The sequence below is a fragment of the Ovis canadensis genome, chromosome 2 (assembly GCF_042477335.2).
Source record: "Ovis canadensis isolate MfBH-ARS-UI-01 breed Bighorn chromosome 2, ARS-UI_OviCan_v2, whole genome shotgun sequence".
Lineage (NCBI taxonomy): Eukaryota > Metazoa > Chordata > Mammalia > Artiodactyla > Bovidae > Ovis > Ovis canadensis.
In genome coordinates, this window is record NC_091246.1 from 174403899 (window position 1) to 174428119 (window position 24221).

The following is a 24221-nucleotide window of genomic DNA, read 5'->3' on the forward strand; positions in this document are numbered from 1 at the left end:
TATAGTTTCTTTGATTTTTGTTGATTACCTTTGTTTTTTTTCTAGTCACCTTCCTTGTTCTCTTTATTCTTGTGTCTTTAAGCCTTTCTTATTACTTTTATTAAAGATCTGGCAAATAGCAAAGGTGAATTAGTGTGTTTTAATTGCCATGCTTAACATAGCTAGTGAGCACCTTTTAACCTAACATGTCAGGCACTGTTTTGCATTTGTTCATTCTCATTTTATTGAATATATAGATGCATTCCCAAGGGTATCATTGCCTCCTATGGTCTGGGACTAATATGAGGATTTAAGAGAATAATGTTTGTTATTTGAAGGAAAAAAAGAACTTTTATATTTACTTTCCAATAAAAGTAAAAGGCTTCCCTGGTGGCTCAGAGGGTAAAGCATCTGTCTGCAATGCAGGAGACCCAGGTTTGATCCCTGGATTGGAAGATCCCCTAGAGAAGGAAATGGCAGCCTCTTCCGGTACTCTTGCCTGGAAAAGCCCATGGATAGAGGAGCCTGGTAGGCTACAGTCCACGGGGTTGCAAAGAGTTGGACACAACTGAGCGACTTCACTTTCACTTTCCAAATAAATTTAGTCACAAATACACCTCTAGGTTGCTAAATATGCAGAAATTGCTAGAAGTTATGAACTCCTTTTACAAAAGAGGTACATTTCTTGATAATGCCTCACCTCCTCTAACCCAATTGCTCCTATCACCTCCATCCTATTATGTTTATATCATATACGCTATATACTTGTATAATTTCTAGTATCTTTTTTCACCTCTATTTTTATTTTCTTACCCTTCTACATCTAGACATGAAAAACTCTCTGCTAGATGTATGTAGTTTCTACTCAGCAATTATATTTTTCTCAGGCCCTTGTGGTAAATTTAGTTATTTTTTCCCCCCTCAAGCAATAGTTTCTCTCTGGCTATATCGAAATGTATTGAGCAGGTCAAAGACCTGATTTTGGTTATGATTAATAAATGTAGCATATCATCCTTACTGCAAAGTCAGATAGAAAACACTGAAACAAGATGTTATTGTTGTTTATTTGCTAAGTCCTGTCTGTCTCTTTGTGATCCCATGGACTGTAGCCTCCCAGGTTCCTCTGTCCTCCAGGATTTTCCAGCAAGAATACTGGAGTGGGTTGCCATTTCCTTCTTCAGGGGATCTTTCCGATTCAAGGATCAAACCCACGCCTCCTGTATTGGAAGGCAGATTGTTTACCATTGAGCCACAAGGGAAGCCCTGAAATGGGATGTATAATACCACAAAATATCTTTGCTTTACCTTTCCAATACACCTAGTACTCTTTACTTTCTCTCCTTTCTCTATATACCAGTCAATAATTCAAAATTAATAAGATATTCTACAAGTTATAGAACATATTTGCACTCATTCTGTCTTTTAATATTCTTAATAATTTAAGACATTTACTAGGTTGGAAGTTGAAGAAAGATTAAGAAACTAGTGCACAGTTAAATGTCTGATAAATATTATGAGTACTAGATCTTTGTCTTCTAACTTAACAGAGCACATTTCAAGATACCATGTGTGTCTGGTCTATTCTTCTATAAAAATAAAAGATGGAAGTGAAAATTACTATATTCCTTTGGTGGAGATGTGTTGAAGATTATAATGATAATAAAGTAATTGCCAACCTATAATGTGTGTTTACAATGTGTCAGACACTAAGCTAAGTGCTTCTATTGAATTACTGTGTTTAAGTCTTTCACCATCCCTATGAAGTCAGTAATGTCATTATGTTCCAGTGTAATCTAAGAGAAACCCAAAGGAGTATGTGCTGCTTTATTTTTATTTTCTCATATCCTCTCATGTCTAAAACTAAGGTAAATATTTTTTTCTTCAACAATATCCCCACTAATAACTAATATCTGCAGATGATAGGTTTATTTAGCAAATTGTGTCAATGGTTATTGAATTGATAACTTGATTTTAATTTTCTAGGAAATGAAAGCTGTTTCAGTGTTTTATATATTTGAACTTTAGAACACTGAATGTCATTGCAATTAAAAAAAGTTTCCTCGAAATCAGAGCCTGAAGTGACTAAATTTCTAGAAATGATTCTCTTGGGGACCCAAAATAAGCAGTTTTCCATCCCGTTTTAGTGAATGAGTTGGTATGATTAGAATTCTTTTTCTGAGTAAACTTGCTACTTGTTGTATCTATAGCATAAAACAGGAGAAATCTCTTAGCATTAACGCAGTACATTCTCAGCTGAGGGCATGCTGTCTCTGACTGAGTAGCCACTTCCTAGGAAAAACTCTGAAGGATAGAATGAAGAGTCTTAAACAGATAGCTGCATTTATGATACAAAGTAAATGTGTTTCAGCATGTATTCAGTTTATTAAATTACTAATCATCCATGTCCTTAAAGTGGAATAATATACTTATAAAGGGCAAGGGTATTTATGCATGCTGAGTGCCTATGCATATGCATGCATATGTTATTAATTTAAAAGTATACAGTCTGTTTTAAACACAAGACTCATCCCACAGAATATCTTCTCAAACAACTTAATTGCCCTGCAATTTCCACCCTGTAGTAAAATATATAAAATATCTAGAATTCTTATTTTTCCTGTTGAAAGAATAGTAAATCCTTAGGAGATATTCACATGCAAATTGAAAGTTATAGTTTTTGTCCTATTAAAAAAAATTAAAGAATGTATTCTGTTAGATTTGGGGTAGAAGTTTTTTCTTAAAATTTTTTACATAAAGGACTATCTTCTTTAAAAATAGAGACAGTTTTACTTTAAAAAAAAAAACAACTCACCTTAGTGCCTTGGCTAAGACCTCCAGTTCATTATTGAATATAAGTATTTTATGACTTGTTCCTGATATTTGGGCAAAATAATTCAGTCTGCTTAAAGAACTTCCCTTGTGCTAAGAGTATTTTTGGCCTTTTTAAAAAAATCATGAATTGGTATTGTTTTTGTTAAGTGCTTTAGGAATCTGTTGAAGTAATCATGTTTTTCTCTCTTAGTCTACTGTTACGTTGACTTGTGCTAATAAAGTTTCAAATCTTAAACCTACCACAATGAACCTCACCTAGTTATGATGTATTATTTTTTCACATATTCATATACTTGCATTATTAAGAATTTTGCATCAATGTTCATAAGGAATATTGTGCTACAGCTTTTTTTTTAAATATGTTTATGTGATTTTGGAATTAGGGTAATTCTAGCCTCATAAAATTAGCTAGAAAGCATTGTCTTTTTCTTTTCTAGAAATTATATGGAATTGATAAATGTTCAGTAGCACATTCAGTGTAGCCATCTTCATCTAGTGTTTTATTTGTGGGAAGGTTTTTAATTTTAAATTCAATTCCTTTAATAAATATGAGAATATTCAGATTATCCATTTCTTCTTGAGTGCTCTTTGACAGTTTGTGTTTTTCGAGGAACTTGTCTCTTTCATCTGTGTTGTCAAATTTAAAAGAATAAAATTGTAAGAAACTGCCAAAATGGTTTCCACCATTGGGTCCTCTGATCCACAAATATAATGTATATGAACATTTACTTGGGTCTCTAGGAGTTTTTTCCCCCATGAGTTTCCAGCATACAGATCTTGCCTATATTGTTCAATTAATATCTAAGTGTTTTATACTTTGTATTATATGTGATATTGTTTATTTCAGTTTCCAATTGTATACCTCTAGCATTTAGAAATAAGATTAATTTTTATATACTGACCTTATTATATCCTATGGCCTTGTTAAAGTCACAAAAAGACACAAATTACAAATATCAGCAAAGAAAGAGAGGATATCACTACAGATCCCACAACTTTCAAATGATAATTAGAGACTACTTCAAAAAATCAAGATGTCAGTTTTTCCCAGTTTATAGATTAAATATAATTCCAATTAAAATCCTATCAGGACTTTATAAAAACTGATTCTAAAATACATATGGAAATGTAAAGGACCTAGAATACCTAAAACAGTTCTGGAAAACAAAAATAAAGTATGAGGAATTCTGCTACCAGATTTCAAATTTGCTATGTCAAACTAGTGTGATATTGGAGAAATGTAAATTGGTGAAACATGAGAGCATAGAAATACATCCACAAATACATAGTCAAATATATTTAGTCATATCTCTATTTTTTAAGTGCAAAGAAAATTTAATTAACAATAGTAACATTTCAAAATTTAATGCAAAAAATAAAAACAAAACATAAAAAACTTTTATTCACATCTTATACTAAAAAGTAATTCGAAATGGACTACAAATCTCATACTATAAAGTTTTTAGAAGACAACAAGGGAGAGGTTGACTTAGGTAAATTTGACACTGAAAGCATAATTTAAAAAGAAAATATTGATAAATAGGACTTTATAAACATTAAAAATGTTTTCTTTGCAAGTTTATTATTTGAAAAACATTAGGAAGAATGAAAAGAGTAGCTACAGACTAGGAGAAAATATTCACAAATCAAATGACTCATAATGGACTTGTATCTAAAATATACATCTGTATATATGTGTATGTGCATATGTGTACCTGCATACATACACACACACATAATAAAATATGGGCAAAAGATTGAAAGACATTCACTGAAGATATGATTGGCAAATAGGCACATGAAAAGATGTTTAATATCAATAGTCATTAGGAAATGCAAATTAAAACCACAATTAAGTACCATTACATATCTATCAGTGTCTAAAGAAATTAAAATAAAAACCTGATAATAAGTGCCGGGTAGAAGCTTAGAGAACCCTGTGGACAGAGGAGCCTGGTGGGCTGCTTTCCATAGGGTAACAAAGAGTAGCACATGATTGAAGTGACTTAGCATGTATATATGCATTGGAGAAGGAAACGGCAACCCACTCCAGTATTCTTGCCTGGAGAATCCCAGGGACAGAGGAGCCTGGTGGGCTGCCATCTATGGGGTCGCACAGAGTTGGACACGACTGAAGTGGTTTAGCAGCAGCAGAAGCCCAAGTAGCTGGAAGACTCATATATTTATTCAGGGAATGCAAAGCAATACAGCCACTTCAGAAAATATTTTGATAGTTTTTTTATGTAAAATGAAACATCCTTTTAAAATCTTATATAAACATCCTTTTACATATGCCAGCAACACCAAGTTTACCAAAAGAAGTGATATATATTTACACAAAAATTAAATATTATAGCAACTTTATTCTTAAGACACCAAAACTAGAAACAACTCAAATGTCCATTACATGTGAAATAGATATCCAAAATTAGGTACATTCCTACAGTGGAACGTGAAAATCACTTAGCTGTGTTCGCCTTTTTGCGACCCCATGAATTATGAGTCCATGGAATTATCTTTACCGCTTCTCTGGTAGCTCAGCTGGCAAAGAATCTGCCTGCAAGGCAGGAGACCCTGGTTCAATCCCTGGGTCAGGAAGATCCCCTGGAGAAGGGAAAGGCTCCCTACTCCAGTATTCTGGCCTGGAGAATTCCATGGACTGTATAGTCCGTGGGTCACAAAGAATCAGACATGACTGAGTGACTTTCACTTTCATTCAGCAATAAAGAAGAGAGAATTACCAATAAAATAACATGGATGAATCTCAAATACATTATGCTCAGTAAAGGCTACAGGCTGGATGATTCCATTTATATGACATACTGGAGAAAGCACAACTTTTGAGACAGAAAATAGATCAATTATTGCCAAACTCTGGCAGTGGAGAAATGAGCAGATTGCAGAAGAATATAGAAAAAAAGAATTGGGAATAATGGTCCTGTTCTATATTTTAATAACGGGATTGGTTACAGAACTATATGCACTTGTCAAAACTCACAGATCTGGACACTAAAATGAATGAGTTTTACTGTTCATAAATTATTGCTTAGTTGCTAAGTCACGTCTCTTTTGCAATCCCATGGACTGTAGCCTGCCAGGCTTCTCTGACCATGGGATTTCCCAGTCAAGAATATTGGAGCAGGTGGCCATTTCCTTCTCCAGGGATCTTCCCAACTCAGGGGTTGAACTCATGTTTCCTGCATCATGGGGTGGATTCTTACGACTCAGCCACAAGGGAAGCACATGTAAATTATACCATAACATATACGGAACAAAAAACTTTAAAAAGAATTGCCATACAAGCAGCTCATGCAGCTCAATACCAGAAAAATAAACAACACAATCAAAAAATGGGTAAAAGAACTAAACAGGCATTTCTCCACAGAAGACATACAGATGGCTAACAAACACATGAAAAGATGCTCAATATTACTCACTATCAGAGAAATGCAAATCAAAACCACAATGAGGTACCATCTCACACCAGTTAGAATGGCTTCTATCTAAAAGTCTACAAACAATAAATGCTGGAGAGGGCGAGGAGAAAAGGGAACCCTTTACACTGTTGGTGGGAATGCAAACTAGTACAGCTGCTATGGAGAACAGTGTGGAGAGTCCTTAAAAAAACTGGAAATAGAACTGCCATACAACCCAGCAATCCCACTACTGGGTGTACAAACCAAGGAAACTAGAATTGAAAGAGACGCATGTACCACAACATTCATTGCAGCACTGTTTACAATAGCTGGGACATGGAAGAAACCTAGATGTCCATCAGCAGACAAATGGATAAGAAAGCTGTGGTATATATACACAATGGAGTATTACATACATATGGAGTATTACATACATATGTAGTATGCATTACTACATACATTTTAATCAGTTCTAATGAGGTGGATGAAACTGGAGTCTATACAGAGTGAAGTAAGTCAGAAAGAAAAGCACCAATACACTGTATTAACACATATATATGGAATTTAGAAAGATGGTAATGATGACCCTATATGCGAGACAGCAAAAGAGACACAGATGTAAAGCACAGACTTTTGGACTCTGGGAGAAGGCAAGGGTGGGATGATTTGAGAGAATAGCACTGAAATATGTATATTACCATATGTGAAATAGGTCACCAGTCCAGGTTTCATGCATGAGACAAGGCGCTCAGGGCCATTGCCCTGGAACGACACTGAGAAATGGGATGGGAGGGAGATGGGAAGGGGGTTCAGATGGGGGACACATGTACACCCACGGCTGATTCATGTCAATGTATGGCAAAAACCACTACAATATTGTAAAGTAATTAGCCTCCAATTAAAAAGAATTGCCATAATGTCATATCTTTCTATATGAGAATATACTGAAAATTTGAAACCAGGACAGTAGGCAAAGCACTCTGAAGAAATCCTCTATAGCAGTAATAAGCAGCAGCCTAATCTCTATAAACCAGCTCAAACTGCATTTTACCAGGGTAAGGAAACAGGGGTTAGAGGTTGAACGATATGACACAAATTATCACTATTTTATATATGTCAGGCTTTTGTCCTACTGACAAGAGGGACTGTCTGGTATGATAAGTAGCTGGGTCAGCTTTTCAATTTCCAAGTACAAAAGTGAGTAAAATATGGATTTTACTACATGGGAAAAGAAATTATTCCTCATTACCATGATTATCATTGTAGGTTAAAAGGCATTTTTATATAAGCTAAATTCTAGAAGAAACTTGATTACTAAAATTGAGAATGAAATTTTACTCCATTTTATAAAATAATATCTCAGATGGCTTATATATTGAAACATGCCTATACTTTTTGTTTCTTCAAAGATTTTATAAAAGTTGCCATTATATGCTCAGGAAGGAACATATAACCTAGAAGCACACGAACCTAGCTCTCTTCTAACTATCCCAAGTCCAATGCATGATCAATGTGAATTGTTTGGTTATAGTTCATAGAGGCAGTCAGCATAATCCATTGATGATATGGTGGCTACACATACAGGATTGGACATAATGGTTCTCTGGTTTATAGGTATTTAAATAAACAAAACAAATGAGGGAAGAAATCTCTAAAAGTAATAACTTGCTGACATCTGCTTACAAACTTCTAATAACCTTTCTCTGCTGATACTTTTACTCTGAGGCAGGTTAGCAAAAATTATTTGTATGGGTTTCCAAAATCATAAACCTGTGTACATTTGTAGAAATGTGATCTACATCCCAGTGCTGTTAAAAAGCTCAAAAATAGACTATGCAGACTACCATAAGTATTTGGTGAAAATTGCATGTCTGGATTGTTGATTGGTTGATGCTTATGCAGCAAATTAGATGTGGGTATACATTGTTTCAGAGAATAATATTCATATCTTACAGAAACCAGGTAGGCAGTATGGAAAAATTTTTGTTTTCTGCGGTGTTTCTCTGTGAGTTGGAGACTTTTCATTCAGGGAACAATTTCAGAAGAATTTACAAAAAAAAAAAAAAATCTTCAGGAGATACCAAAAGATACAGAAGTGATTTAGGGGCAAAATTAGTACTATTTTATGACACCCAAAAATAAAAGAGCAAAAGAGAAAAATCTATCTGTTGTACAATGAAACATTGTTCCAAATTCCTTGAAGAATATAGAAACTATGACAAGAATTTTGATGACAGGTATTCTGTTGTACTGAATAGATGATTATGCTTGAGTGGCAAAATGATAATAAAGATAATAACGATAATTTAAAGAGTTCCTATGAGGCAGGCTATATTTTAAGAATTGTCCTCATTTAAGCGTCACAACACCCTATGAGATAGTTTTTATTATTTTTTCCCATGTTAAAGGTAAGAAAACACAGGTATAGAGAGCTTATGTCATTTGCCCATTACCGTTGTATTATGTAACAACCCTGCTAACTCAGACATTTAATGCAACAAAAATCCAAATTTTCACTGATACCACAATCCAGTTGGGTTATCAGTAGATGCTTCCCATGTGTACTGTTTTAAGTTTTGGATCTCTGCCATCCCAGGATCCTACCCATTTTCTACTGGATTCCCTGCATCCATAGGGTTGACAAGTCAAGAGACAGTAAAAAATTGTCAAAATCCTTTAGGGGCCAGGTTAGGAAGTGGCACAAACTAATTTTGTACATATTACATCATCTAGAAACCAGATATATGGTTCCAACCTAACAACAAGCAAACTAGGAGATCTCATCTTTTTATTTGTCCAGAAGGAGAGAAACAGGATTGGTGAACATTAGGTATTATTTGCCACATTGTGTGCTCTGTTGCTCAGTTGTGTCTGACTCTATGTGACTTCATGTAGCCCACCAGGCTTGTCTGTCCGTGGGATTTCTCAGGCAAGAATACTAAAGTGGGTTGCCATTTCCTCCTCCAGGGGCTTCCTGACCCCGGGATTGAACCCTCATGTCTTGCATCTCCTGCATTAGCAAGTGGATTCTTTACCACTTATCGCCTCCTAGGGCGCCATATTTGCCATACTAGCATAGCCTGAAATTAGTTAAACCAAGGTTAGAGCTTCAGTCCTTTGGCTTCCAGAGTCCAAAGCTGTGTAAGTGATATGATACCCCCCAAAAGAAAAGAAAAAGAGTAATAAGAGGGATATGAGATTTAGTATGAATTGTCTATCCTATATTCTTCTTACTTTTTGTTGGTAATAAAAATTCAGGAGTCTATTTCTTGAATCTATTTTTAAGTTAAAGAGTAATAGTAGCATTGATATATATATATATATATATATATATATATATATATATATATATATATATATATATATATACAGTACCATGTGTAAAATAGATAGCAGGAAGCTGCTGTATAGCGGAAGGAGCTCAATTTAGTGCTCTGTGATGACCTAGATGGGTAGGATGAGGGGAATGGAGGCAGGCTCAAGAGGAAAGGGGCATATGCATACATATAGCTAATTCACCTCATTTACAGCAGAAAATAACACAACATTATGAAGTAACTATGCTCCAATTAAAACAAAAATAATGGCTTAGAAGCTTATATACTCATGGCTACCTACTAATTGTCAAGTGTTAATTTGTAATTTATACAGAAAATACACTCACATTTTATAATATTCTTCTATACAGTTTTGAAAAAAAAAACACAAAAACATTTCTTTAAGTCACAGAATATGTGTGTCCTTGTTGGGGATCCTAATTGCATTAGATTGAATTTCTATATAGTAGCCCCTCTCATTTAATTAAAAAGATACTTTTCTTTTATGATAGTACTGGGAAATAGAGATAAGATACCATGTTTCCATATCTGTGTTCTGATTTGCATGTTTCATGCCTTTAGATACTACTGATCTTTCTACTTGAGTCTAAGATTCAAACCAATGATAATCTTACATGAACCAATAACTATGCTTCATTTGAAGCACTATGAAGATTGATGATCCAAGCACAAAATTTCTGTTCTACTCAAATAAGCTTTCTAACAAAATTAATCTGATGCACTTTTAATTATGTACATAATCATTACAGTGTTGAATGTAATTAAGCATAAATGGTAAGCAGTTCAAATAGATAGCATTACAATAATTAGTATTGCTTTCAGGGAGCCAAGCCAAATATTAAATTTTAGTTTTTCATATTGTTAGCTCTTTATAGTTCTTCACAATCTGTTAGAATAGTCAATATTTACCATTTCATCTGATATAAAACACTGCTTAATTGTTTCCCTAGCATCATTCTATACATACAGAAGTTCTCATGCAGGAAAATTTCAGTAAACAAAAAGCTAAGCTGCTCTTGTCTCCTCTGCTATTTTTAACCATCAGACTCCCACCTAATACTCAAAATCATGTGTGAGGTTTGATCTTTCATAAGCATTTTAACCCATTTTCTGTTATTTCTCCTCAGTTCTCCCCATCACTGTCATCATGTTGGTAACCTTGTAGCATGTATTGTCCTCTTCATACTCTAGGGGTTTCAAGAATGGAGAGAACAAAAAGATGGAAATAATAGTCTATGGATGTATTACTTTGGAATGAGATAGGGTAAAGAAAGAGTTGATCTAAAGGGTTACATGGAAAACAATGTATTTAAAGCAATGAGTTAATATGCCTGTCCTCAGGTACAGATTAAATAAATTAGGTCATACCCCTACCTTCATGTTATTTATCCTATAAAATACTGGTATTTTCTGTGAGAAACTGTCCCTCTTTCTGTCTCAACCTCTTACTTCATGTATCCCTCTTACTTCTCTGTCCCCTCTGCTCCACTGAAACCATTTTAAAGGTCTTAGTTAATCATATTAGGAAACCCAGTGCAATTTTCAGACTTTATCCAAGTTCAGTTCAGTTCAGTTGCTCAGTCATGTCCAACTCTTTGTGACCCCATGGACTGAAGCATGCCAGCTTTCCCAGTCCATCACCAACTCTTACAGTCAGTGATGCCATCCAACCATCTCATCTTCTGTCACCCCCTATTCTTCCCACTTTCAATCTTTCCCAGCATCAGGGTCTTTTCAAATGAGTCAGTTATTCGCATCAAGTCGCCAAAGCATTGGAGTTTCAGCTTCAGCATCAGTCCTTCTAATGAATGACTGGTTTCATCTCCTTGCAGTCCAAGGGACTCTCAAGAGTCTTCTCCAACGCCACAGTTCAAAACCATCAATTCTTTGGCATTCAGCTTTCTTTATAGGCCAACTCTCATATCCATATATGACTACCGGAAAAACCATAGCTTTTTTTGTTGGCAAAGTAATGTCTCTGCTTTTTAATATGCTGTCTAGGTTGGTCATAACATTTCTTCCAAGGAGCAAGCGTCTTTTAATTTCATGGCTGCAATCACCATCTGCAGTGATTTTGGAGCCCAAAAAAGATAAAGTCTGTCACTGTTTCCACTGTTTCCCCATCTATTTGCTGTGAAGTGATGGGACCAGATTCCATGATCTTAGTTTTCTGAATGTTGAGTTTTAAGCCAACTTTTTCGCTCTCCTCTTTCACTTTCATTAACAGGCTCTATAATTCTTCACTTTCTGCTATAAGGGTGGTATTATTTGCATATCTGAGATTACTGATATTTCTCCTGGCAATCTTGATTCCAGTTTGTGCTTCATCCAGCCTGCATTTCTCATGATGTATATATATATATATATATATACACATACATACATACATACATACATATATATATATATATCCCCACACACATATATATATCCAAGTATATGTCTCAAAAAAATTAATGTTTATTGATCTAATTCCATGGACTGTTCTTCTTTAGGTTTTATGAAGCATTATAGTTCCTTCATCTATATATTTAATTAATTCTCACTTTTCTTTGACACGTAAAAATTTGCCTTTCACACATAAAAATTTTCTAGGTTTGATTTATATCATAAATATTCTTTTTTTAAAGGGATGGTTATTTTCTCTTTGGACTTCAATTACCAATTATAGCTTGTGACTTCTAACTTTCTATTTCTAGTTCAGACTTTTCTTCTCAGACTCAAATTCTCAAGTCTCCCCTAGAGTATTTTTGTCAGCATTTTAAACCAAATAGTCAAAAGCAAACTTGGTATTTCTCCTTAACTTTCAGTCCTTCCGTTATTCTTAATTAACTTTATTAGTGCTATTAACTCAGTGTTATTATGCCTTCACCAAGTTTTCGGCCACCCATTTGTTTAAAAATTCATACTCCCTATTTCTAGCCTTTTAGATAGCTTTTCTTTCTTCACGGGATCTTTTACTTATCTTTCTCCTACTTTCAAACAATACAAGTTAGGCTAATATCACTTCTGCTTCAGTTATTCCTGCTTCCCACTATTGAAACAGAAAATTCTACTTAATCTAAAAATTAATCTTGTTCTATACTACTACTGATAATGGTTCCAGTCTCATTCCCTACCACATAAAATATTATGTTTTAGCCATGCAGGCTTATTTATCATTGTATTTATCTCTAATATGTTTTTATTAAAAAAAAAGAACATAGTCTCATATTGTCTACTTTATCTGGAGTACATGCTCATAATTTTGTCTACTGAATTCATCTTTTAAATTTTAGTTTAAATTTCACTTCTTTCACAACCTGTTTTTCCAGATGCCCATCTCCATTTCCTATATTCTACTCTTTCCAGTTAGTGTCACTTGTATTTTTATTTAGAATATGTGTTGTTCTGCTGTGAATTATAGTTGTTTTTTACATTGTTGTGCTTTCCATCTAACCCAACTCACTTTGACACTCATGTTGTAAGTCATTAATTTGTCTAAAGCAGTTTTTCATCTGTGAAACCCCAGCTGATGTCGTTAGCATTGAAAAGATGTTTCTTGTTGAACTAAAGTAAGCATATGTAGTAAAGACGATTTTAGACCGATTCCACTAAAATCAAACCAGATTTGACAACTCATTTACCTAACTTAAAGATGTAAATTAACTATATTTAGAACATAGTTTAATTTAATGGATTAGAAAGGACATCTGAGAGTGTTAATCCTCATCCTCAAGTTAAGCTATTTTATTGATTCATTGGTTCATTCATCCTATACAAATTATAAAACACTTCTTATATCTAGCACACTACTGAACCTAAAATGACAAATCAACAACAACAACCATGGTTTCAACTATCACCAAAATGTACAGTGGGAATTAGAGGCATTTTGAGAGCACTCAGTTCAGGTCAGTTACTCAGTCGGGTCCGACTCTTTGTCACTCCGTGAACCGCAGCACGCCAGGCCTCCCTGTCCATTACCAAGTCCCAGAGTTCACCCAAACCCATGTTGATTGAGTCGGTGATGCCATCCAACCATCTCATCCTCTGTTGTTCCCTTTACCTCTTGCCCTTAATCTTTCCCAGCATCAGGGTCTTTTCCAGTGAGTTAGCTCTTCCCATCAGGTGGCCAGAGTATTGGCATTTCAGCTTCAGCATTAGTCCTTCCAATGAATATTCAGGATTGATTTCCTTTAGGATGGACTGTTTGGATCTCTGCAGTCCAAGGGACTCTCAAGAGTCTTCTCCAACGCCACAGTTCAAAAGCATCAATTCTTTGGCACTCAGCTTTCTTTATAGGCCAACTCTCACATCCATACATGACCACAGGAAAAACCATAGCCTTGACTAGATAGACCTATGTTGGTAAAGTAATGTCTCTGCTTTTCAATATGCTGCCTAGGTTGGTCATAACTTTCCTTCCAAGGAGTAAGCGTCTTTTAATTTCATGGCTGCAGTCACCATCTGCAGTGATTTTGGAGCCCAGAGAAATAAAGTCTAACACTGTTTCCACAGTTTCCCCATCTATGTGCCATAAAGTGATGGGACTGGATGCCATGATCTTAGTTTTCTGAATGTTAAGCTTTAAGCCACCTTTTTCACTCTATTCTTTCATCTTCATCAAGAGGCTCTGTAGTTCTTCTTCACTTCCTGCCATAACGGTGATATCATCTGCATACCTGAGGTTATTGATATTCCTCCCGGCAACTTGCTTCCAGCCTGTGCTTCCTCCAGCTCAGCATTTCTCATGATGTACTCTGCATATAAGTTAAAAAAGAAGAGTGACAATATGCATCCTTGACATATTCCTTTTCCTATTTGGAACCAGTCTGTTGTTCCTTGTCCAGTTCTAACTGTTGCCTCCTTACCTGCATATACGTTTCTCAAGAGGCAGGTCAGGTGGCCTGGTATTCCCATCTCTCTCAGGATTTTCCACAGTTTATTGTGACCCACACAGTCAAAAGCTTTGGCATAGTCAATAAAGCAGAAATAGATGTTTTTCTGGAACTCTCTTGCTTTTTCAATGATCCAGCACATGTTGGCAATTTGATCTCTGGTTCCTCTGCCTTTTCTAAAACCAGCTTGAACCTCTGGAAGTTCACGGTTCATGTATTGATGAAGCCTGGCTTGGAGAATTTTAAGCATTACTTTACTAGCGTGTGAGATGAATGTAATTGTGTGATAGTTTCAGCATTCTTTGGCACTGCCTTTCTTTGAGATTTGAGAACATAGTCTTTGTTTATAGTCAACTTGACCTTGATTTCAATTTTTGAATACCATCACCATCATATATTTACTGTATAATGTTAAATCAGTTATCAACCATAAGTTTCCTCATCTGAAACTTTTAAATTACAATAATATCTATATTTTTGACTGGTCTAGGGTTTCAAAGAGATTTCATGTTTAAAAAACTTGATATGTGTGTGTGTATGTATAGACATGTATATATTTAAATTTATAATTTATAGCTGTAGATGCTGGTGGAGAAAACCAAAATATAAATAACTACCATACAAAATAAAAACGTCATAATTTCTAAAGATCCATTTATTCTATGGGTTTCCTTGGTAGCTCAGATGGTAAAGAATCTATCTGCAATGTGGTAGACCTGGGTTTGATCCCTGTGATGGGAAGATCCCGTAGAGAAGGGAATGACTACCCACTCCACTATTCTTGCCTGGAAAATCTCCATGGACAGAGGAGCCTGGCTGGCTACTGTCCATGTGGTTGCAAAGAGTTGGACACAACTGAGCAGCTAAGCACAACACATTCAGTCCCTATTTTTATTAATAACATTTTGCAGACCAAATGACTTGTCTTTGCACATTATGTAAATATTAATGTTTATATTAGCATATAATTAGCATTGACCCCAATTTCAAACCTAAAAATCAGATGTAATTGATTCATATATTGGTTAAGTTTATATAAAGGAAGCAGAAATTGTTCCAGGTATCTCAAAGGAATACCAGTTTCCCTTGTGGCTCAGCTGGTAAAGAATGTACCTGCAATGTGGGAGACCTGGGTTTGATCCCTGGGTTGGGAAGATCCCCTGGAGAAAGGAAAGGATACCCACTCCTTTCTCTGGCCTGGAGAATTCGATGGACTGTGAAATTCATGGGGTCGCAAAGAGTTGAATATAACTGAGTGACTTTCACTTTTACTTTCATCTCAAAGGTAAATAGATTTGAAGTCTCAGTTGTAATCATAGCAGTTAAAATCACTAAAGAGGGCACAAGTTAAAGCTTTCAAGTTGTGGGATTGGAGTATGTTCCAGTTAGAAGGGAAGCTGTGATAATTAATGAATTTACTAGTAGCATATTGTTAGGCAAGAGAAAAAGAACCAGGTTTCTACCCCAGAGTACTTCAGCCTTATGAAGTTGAGAGGAAAATGTGGAACTGTAAAAAAGAGGTTGTCAAGTAGGAAAACCAGGACCTGGAAGCAAAATGATGACTGTGTATCAGGAAGGAGTAGTTAACAGTGTGAAGTGCTGCTCGTAGGTCAAGTAAATTGAGGGCTGAGAAAAGCCATTGTACTTATCAACATCAAGGCCATTGGAGACTTATGTATGAGCAGTCTCTAGAGCAATGGAGATAAAAGCTTGATGGAGTGGGTTTAAGATTAAAACAAAGAAAAAAATTAAAACAAAGAGGAAGGAGAGGCTGTGAGTATGGATTATTTTGTAAATTTTTATTACAAAGCGGAACAGAAAAATTCGGCAACAGTGACCAGTATAAGAAGTGGGATTAAGCTTTTTTTGTTTTTAATAAAAATTATGTTTGATGCTGAAAATGAGTTAATACAAAGATCAGAAAACAGTCTGTAAAGGGATATAGCAAATATTAATATTTTAGATTCGGGAGGCCAATGACTCAACTAAGCCAACTAGTTGAGCACTGTTTGTAAAAGCAGCCATAGGCAGTGTGTAAACAAATGACTGTGATTATGTTCCAGTGAAATTTAGTTGACAAAAAGAGATGGAGGCTTTAGTTTGATCTAATATAAATTTTTAAAAATGATTAAGAGAGAAAGCTGAGAAAAACTAAACTGATCTGGGAGTAAGTGAAAGGGACAGGGATTTGTGCACAGGAATTGTGGTTGTAGCTTTAATTATGAGTTAAACCAGATTTGAAAAGCAAGAAAGACAATGTGAAGCATAAATCTGTGGAAATTTTCTGTTGATAGCTTCGATTTTCTCAGGAAAATAGGAAACAAGATCATCATTTGCAGGTGACTGTCAAGAAGGAGCTTTACATTTTTAATAAGTGATGCTGCATAAAATAATTGTATAAAAGTTGAAAAGCAATGGGGCTAATACTATAGATAATTAATTTTTAGTAAAATAGAAAATTTTCAGGTTTGAATGTTCTAGCTATTCTTTTACACATTGGGGTTTTCATGTATTTTTATCAAAATCTATAATATTTCTGAAGCACCAGCTAAGTCTATGGCAGATATTTATTTTGAATCATTCACCTTTAAAACCTTTATTTTCCTCCCTACTGGGGGAAAAAAAAAGAAATTGACACAATCTGTTAATATCCCTATTTTCAGACACCACAGTCAGTCATATATTCTATCCATATACTTTTTCTAGTTTAGCAAACTTATTGATGTTAGAAATTATTTGTGCAATGAACATGTCTGTCAGTTCATCTCTGTTTCATGCATTTATCATATTGAATCATAATTTGCTCTGAGGTTTTGTTAACTTTGGTTTCAATGGCATATTTTTTCTGAAAAGGTTTAGATATAATGAAATATATTATGTCCAGTGTTTAATGTTTTGCCACCAATGAAAGATAAATTATTGAAATGGAATATACTCACATTGATTGCTCTGAAGGTTATACATGGATTACTAAATCAAAACAAGGCCACAAAAGATAGAAAATCAATGGATATGTCAGATAGGAAAGGCATAAATGGTGAAATCAACCACTGAGTTGACATTTATCCTCTTGAAATAATTTAATTTACCAGAATTTGAAAGGATTTGTGACTTTGAACATATGTAATAAGGGGGAAAATGAAAGACTGAATAGATTGATCTGAAATTTTATTGACAGTGCTTCAAACATATGCAATCCAGAATATTTTGGGGGGAATCGATATTGTTTGTTTTGTATAGCAGTACAGAAACTTTCTAGAAAATCTATCAAAGCTTTATTATTACAGTATGCACTGTGTAAATATTAACATTTAAATTTAAATAGTATACATGTGTGCATAGTTATAAAGACATAATATTTTTGTTTTTCTTCCCCAGAACTGTTGCCTAATTGCCAGCAGTTGAATTGTCAGCATAAATGTGCTATGGTCAGAAATAGTACAGTGTGCTACTGTGAGGATGGATTTGAAATAAAAGAAGATGGAAGAAGTTGTAAAGGTAACTATGACATGTTATTCTACTGTTTTATTTTAACAGAGGCTTAGGTAACAGAAATTTGATAAAATATCTTTGCCCACTTACCATGTGTTCCACATAGCATTTATGTTCATGTTTTGTTTGTTTTTTGAGTGTTATAAGTTGGCTCTTCCCTTAAAACCTCATATATAAACATTAGATAAGCCTTTTAAAGTCAATTTTCTTTTTCTTTTTTTAATTTGAGGTATAGTTGGTTAACAGTATTGTACAAATCTCTGCTATACAGCAAAGTGACTCAGTTATACACATATATAGATTATTTTATATATTCTTTTTCCATTATGGTTTATCACAGGATCTTGAACATAATTCCCTATGCTATACAGCAGGACCTTTTTGTTTATCCATTCTAAATGTAGTACTTTGCATCTACCAACCCCAACTCCCAGTTTATCTGTTTCCCTCTGCCCCTCTCCCTTAGCAACCACAAATTTATTCTTCATGTGTGTGAGTGTGTTTCAGTTTTCTAGAGAAGTTCATTTTTGCCATATTTTAGATTCCTCATACAATAATATAAATTTTCAATTCATATTGCAGCAATGTCAAACATTGGACATATCAACATGGGGTATGTGTTAGTCACTAAAACTTTGAATTTAATTATTTTAACCTTCTCAATATTTTATACCTTTTATATCTGTTATATTGTTGCAGTGTAGTAATCTGTTATTAACCAGTTTAGGTTAATAATAGTCTTGTACTTTTCTTTCAACTTTGACATTAGAATTCCAGTGACTGGTATTTGACCAATAGCAATAATAATGAAACAAGGAAATCAGTCGTGAGTATTCATTGGAAGGACTGATGCTGAAGCTGAAGCTTCAATACTTTGGCCATCTGATATGAAGAACTGACTCATTAGAAAAGACCCTGATGCTGGGAAAGACTGAAATCAGGAGGAGACAATGGAGGATGAGATGGTTGGATGGCATCACCGACTCGATGGACATGAGTTTGAGAAAGCTCTGGGAGTTGGTGATGGACAGGGAAGCCTGGGGTGCTGCAGTCCATGGGGCTGCAAAGAATCAGACATGACTGAGAGACTGAACTGAATAATAATTAACATAAAATATTTTATTTTTAATGTTTTAATTTTTGCCTTTCATGAATGCTGTACACCAAATGTTTAGTTCCCAAAATGACTCTGCTGCTGCTGCTACTAAGTTGCTTCAGTCGTGTCCAACTCTGTGTGACCCCAGAGACAGCAGCCCACCAGGCTCCCCCGTCCCTGGGATTCTCCAGGCAAGAACACTGGAGTGGGTTGCCATGTCCTTCTCCAATGCATGACAGTGAAAAGTGAAAGTGAAGTTGCTCAGTCGTGTCCACCCTCAGCGACCTCATGGACTGCAGCCTACCAGGCTCCTCCATCCATGGGGTTTTCCAGGCATGAGTACTGGAGTGAGGTGCCATTGCCTTCTCCGCAAAATGACTCCACTCATCCATATTGAACTATTTTAGGTTATTTCTCCATTCTATAGAACTCTATTATATTTATATATTTAAGTATGTGTGTGTGTGTATCTACAATATAAAAACTTATATGGTATATAAAATTTATATAAGTAAAACATGAAATATAGAATCTATATATAAAACTGAGGAATATCTAGATTGTCAGCAACACTTATAAACAGAATATTTCCCAAAGAAATTGGTGCTTTGCTCATTACTTTAAACCTCTACTTTAATATTTTAACCTTTACCTTAAAAACATAATCTTAAAATTAGAAAAATCCTCAGAGAATATTTTTTTTAAATCCTCATGACAAAATTAGAAAAGTGAGACCCAGAAAAATTAAGTGATTTACTTCAGTCTGCACCTCTTTTTAGTAAAATACTTTGGAACTAAAATGTAGATCTCCAGAGCCCAGGTATTCTTATCTTAGAGGCTCATTGCTTCATAATGTACATCAGGCTTAGTTTCTCATTTTAAGTGTTCCTTGATTACTCAGGTTTGTGGTTTTTTTTTTTGTTTTTGTTTTTTTTTTTTTTGCTTTTCTTTAGTAAACTTTCTTTGCTTGGGGTCAGAGAATGGGACTGAGAGTTCTATCCTCTGATCACTTTTTTGGTCTTTCTGATGACCAATCCCATTCTGAGATTATCTAATGGTCCCACCGTGAGTCATTAGTTTAGATTTGAGAGTATTTCAGAAGGCTTCATTATAATTACTGGAGAAGGCAATGGCACCCCATTCCAGGACTCTTGCCTGGAAAATCCCATGGATAGAGGAGCCTGGTAGGCTGCAGTCCATGGGGTCGCTAAGAGTTGGACACGACTGAGTGGCTTCACTTTCACTTTTCACTTTCATACATTGGAGAAGGAAATGGCAACCCACTCCAGTGTTTTTGCCTGGAGAATCCCAGGGATGGGGGAGCCTGGTGGGCGGCTGTCTATTGGGTCGCACAGAGTCAGACACGACTGAAGTGACTTAGCAGCAGCAGCAGCAGCAGTATTATAATTACAAAACCTACTTTGTGTAACTCAGAAAATTACAAGGGTTAGAAACTCTGCCAGAAACTGAGAACAAAGACCAAATAGATATTCTTATTATACCCAGGCAGTTTAATCCACCTAACACTCTTGAGAGGAGGTTCATGGATTTCTCTTTCTTGCCTGCCTTTTTAATATTGGTATCCTGCAGGATTTTTCTATATCTGTTTTCTGACTTACCCTTTTTCTTTGTGGGATCAAGTCTCTGCTATTTTTTAAAATCTATTATCCATATGCTATTGATTATCTGAAACTCCAAGACCAATCTTACCTTGTATTATTTACTGGTCCCATATTTCCAACTACTTATTAACATTTACTCAAGGATGCTCTGCAGACATCTCAAATTAAACACATCCAAATCAAATCTAGTATTTCCTCCCATGGTATCCTGTAAAGTGCGTGAGTGCATGCTCAGTTATATCTGTCTCTTTGTTACCCCATGGACAGTAACCTTCCAGGCTCCTCTGTCCAAGAAATTCTCCTAGTAAGAATACTGGAGTGGGTTGCCATTTCCTTCTCCAGGGGATTTTCCCGACCCAGGGATTGGACCTGAGTCACCTACACCGGCAGGTGGATTTTTTCTCTGAGCAACCAGAGAAACCATGGTATACCCTAAGGGGGATATCAAATCTATATTTCTTATAAATTAAACCACCATTCACTTCCAACATATCCAAACTAGTCTTCACATGTTATCTTTTTTATTTTTTAAAACATCTGAGTCTATTCCCTCTTCCCATTGTTATTGCCACTATAGTTCAAACTATTACGACTTCTAAACACAATTTGTTATGTGAAATTAGCACATAGGTCATTTTCCCGGATTCTTTCTCTATATTCATTAATCCATTTTTCATATGACTTTATTTAGTTTTAAAATACAAAGTAGATCATAAAACTCCTATAGTTAATGTTTCCCAATGCCTATAAGGTTATAGCACTTTAGCATGCAAATAACTTCATTATCTCATCCCTAGACTGTTTTCCCAACATTACCTCTTACTATTTCCCTATATTTACCCTTATTCCACTTGAAATTGTTTGAAATCCCTACTGTGTCATCCCAATGATTTTTCACATGCTGTTTTGTTTAACTGCAATACCTCTTTCCATCTGATCCATTTTTATTTAGTCTGAGGAAATCTAAATCATCCTTTAATCTCAGCTCAGTATGAAGCCTTCACTTAACATCCTCCCTTCAGTTACAAGCAGGTTCATTTACCTCTCTTTGTTTCTATCATAACTAGAATGCCTTTATTATAAGGAAATGCATAGAAATGAGATTCTTATTTCACTAGACGTTTCAAAATTTGAAACCATGTTTTATCAGTGTTAGTTTCTTAAGGGATTAGTATAGTGCTTGGTACACAAGACAGACTGAAAACACATTTGTCTAAATTATTAACTGACAGATTTTTTTTTTAATTTGTCTGGCTGGTAAACAATCATTAAGTACCTGCTGCTTATAGAGGTTTGGACAAGTGCTGGAGGAAAAAAGTATTGGGAGTGGAAGGAGTAAAGAAATAGGAGGAGGTCCATAGATATTAAAATATAAAATAAGATAAAATTTTTCTTTTTGATGAATATTTAAGTTTCCTCCTTTTGATTTAGTGAGGGTACTTTACATATCTTGGCCCAGAAATTTCATTTAATGTGTTCATTGAAAACCGTGTTTCCAGATTAGTTCTTTGTTAAAATACTGAAAAAAAAAACAGATTTATAAACACTAGAACTCCTGAGCAAATATTCATCAGAGTGCATGTAATGCCTTTGCACAAATAGCCAAGGACTTTTAACCTGGCCATCAAAAATGCAAATAAATTCTCCTTTAAAATAAATGACTTTATTTTAAGCTTGATCTTGTCCATAACTCTTAAAATAATAATGAATTTTATGTTCAGATTCTGTGGTTGTGAAAAGATATGTTGGAGTTGGCTCTTTCTTAAAAAAAAAAAAAATAGCCTATTTCCAAAGTTTGGGGAAAAAAAATATATTCTTCAGGGGGAAAAAAGTACCCAACCATAAGTCTCCTTAGAAATGATGCCAATTTTCCTTTTAGATCAAGATGAATGTGCTATTTATGGTACATGCAGCCAGTCCTGCATAAATACATATGGATCCTATGCCTGCAGTTGTGTGGAGGGCTACATAATGCAGCCAGACAATAGATCCTGCAAAGCCAAAAATGGTAAGTTACCTATTTTTTTGTCTTTCCAGAATTCATTTCCTGTTTATAGTTCCTTTTCATTAGAAATGTCACAAAGTAATATGACTTTGAAGAAATAGATCTTTCCTTCATTTTAATTCACTGATCCATACTTGCAAATTCAGAGCAGTTCTTTTAGTTGTCACTGATCACTACAAAACTCCTTGCATTACAGGAAGTTTATAATGAACAAAAAAACCTGTTCAAAGAAAATGGGTTAATTGATTTGAATTACCCCTCTCTCTCCTGGACTATATGATGGATTCTTAAATGGTCTCTGTTGTTTACTGCTTCCCTCTAAAATTCATGTATCACATAATAAAGTTATCTGCTAAAATATAAACCAGACCACACCATTATTTTGCTTAAAATCACCCAATACTTTCACTTACGTTGAGAATAAAATCCAACTTCTCACAGGACCTCTAAAGGCTAATGATCTGGTACCATTTAATTTTCATCTCATCTCCTAGTATTTCTCCTTTTATCATACACCAGACAGCCTAGTTTCCTTCTCCTTCAGCCATTCTCTCTTTCCTGGAGGTCTTTTCATTTGCTGTTTGATCTGCCTAAGATAGTCACATTCTTATCATTCAAGTCTTAGCTAAAATGTCAACACTCAGAATGACCTCTGACCATTCTATTTAAGGGTGTGTACTCTCTCCAACAGTATCTTATTTCCCAACTATACTTATTTATTCATACCTATTCTATAACAGTATGATTTTCAGTTTTATTTTCTTTATAGCAATACCATTTGAAATGAACTTATTTATGTAATTGTTTATCATTGGGTTTACCCAGAACAATATAAGCATTATGAAAGTACAGAACTCGTCAATTTTGTTTGCTGTTACTTAATCAGTTCTGAAAATTGCCTGGAACATGTAAGTATTCAGTGTGTATTTATGGAAGGAAGGAAGGAAGGAAGAAAGGAAAAAGAACAAATTGTTCTTTCTAATTAAGATTACTAAAACGAGTGTTGTCCTCTTAAGTGTTTTCATTTCATGTTTCAAAACTGCCTTCCCTTTATCTTTTACATGCATATAAAGCCTACGTTTTCTACAGTGTTCAGTCTAAGTAAACCCTAAGTATTGTTGGTTTGCTAATGAGGTGTTCTGTTGATGATAGGATAACACTGTTTCGTGTATGTGTGTGTGTGTGTGTGTGTGTGTGTGCATGAAATGAATTAGCTTGGAGACAATATATGAAAATATTATACATGGTATTCCATCTGGCATCTTCTAACTTCCTCCAAATTAGGTTTCATTTCATGCATTTTCAAATTATGATGTTGTAATAAGTTAATCAATGTCCCCCTACTCTCTTTTATTAACAACTGAGAAATTAGACATGGGACTGGGTTCCCTTTCCTGAAACTAAATTGAGCAAAGCATTGGATTTGCTCTGCAAGGTACTGCTGCTTCCCTTTACATCATAACCTCATGTTGCAATTTCTACTATTTCTCTGAGATAGTATGCTTAATGATTTACAAAATATATTTGTACAGAAAATTACCAAGAAAGGAACTCTTTTACT

The 24221-nt window shown here is 34.9% G+C and overlaps 1 protein-coding gene across 1 annotated transcript in view; it reads left to right on the forward strand.

The window, feature by feature from the left end:
* Nucleotides 1-24221, forward strand: part of LRP1B (LDL receptor related protein 1B) — a 1961274-nt gene that overhangs the window by 730294 nt on the left and 1206759 nt on the right. The window contains exons 4-5 of the mRNA XM_069573760.1: nucleotides 17824-17943; nucleotides 22535-22663. Of these exons, the coding sequence (XP_069429861.1) occupies nucleotides 17824-17943; nucleotides 22535-22663 (249 nt within the window). The remainder of the gene's footprint in view (nucleotides 1-17823; nucleotides 17944-22534; nucleotides 22664-24221) is intronic.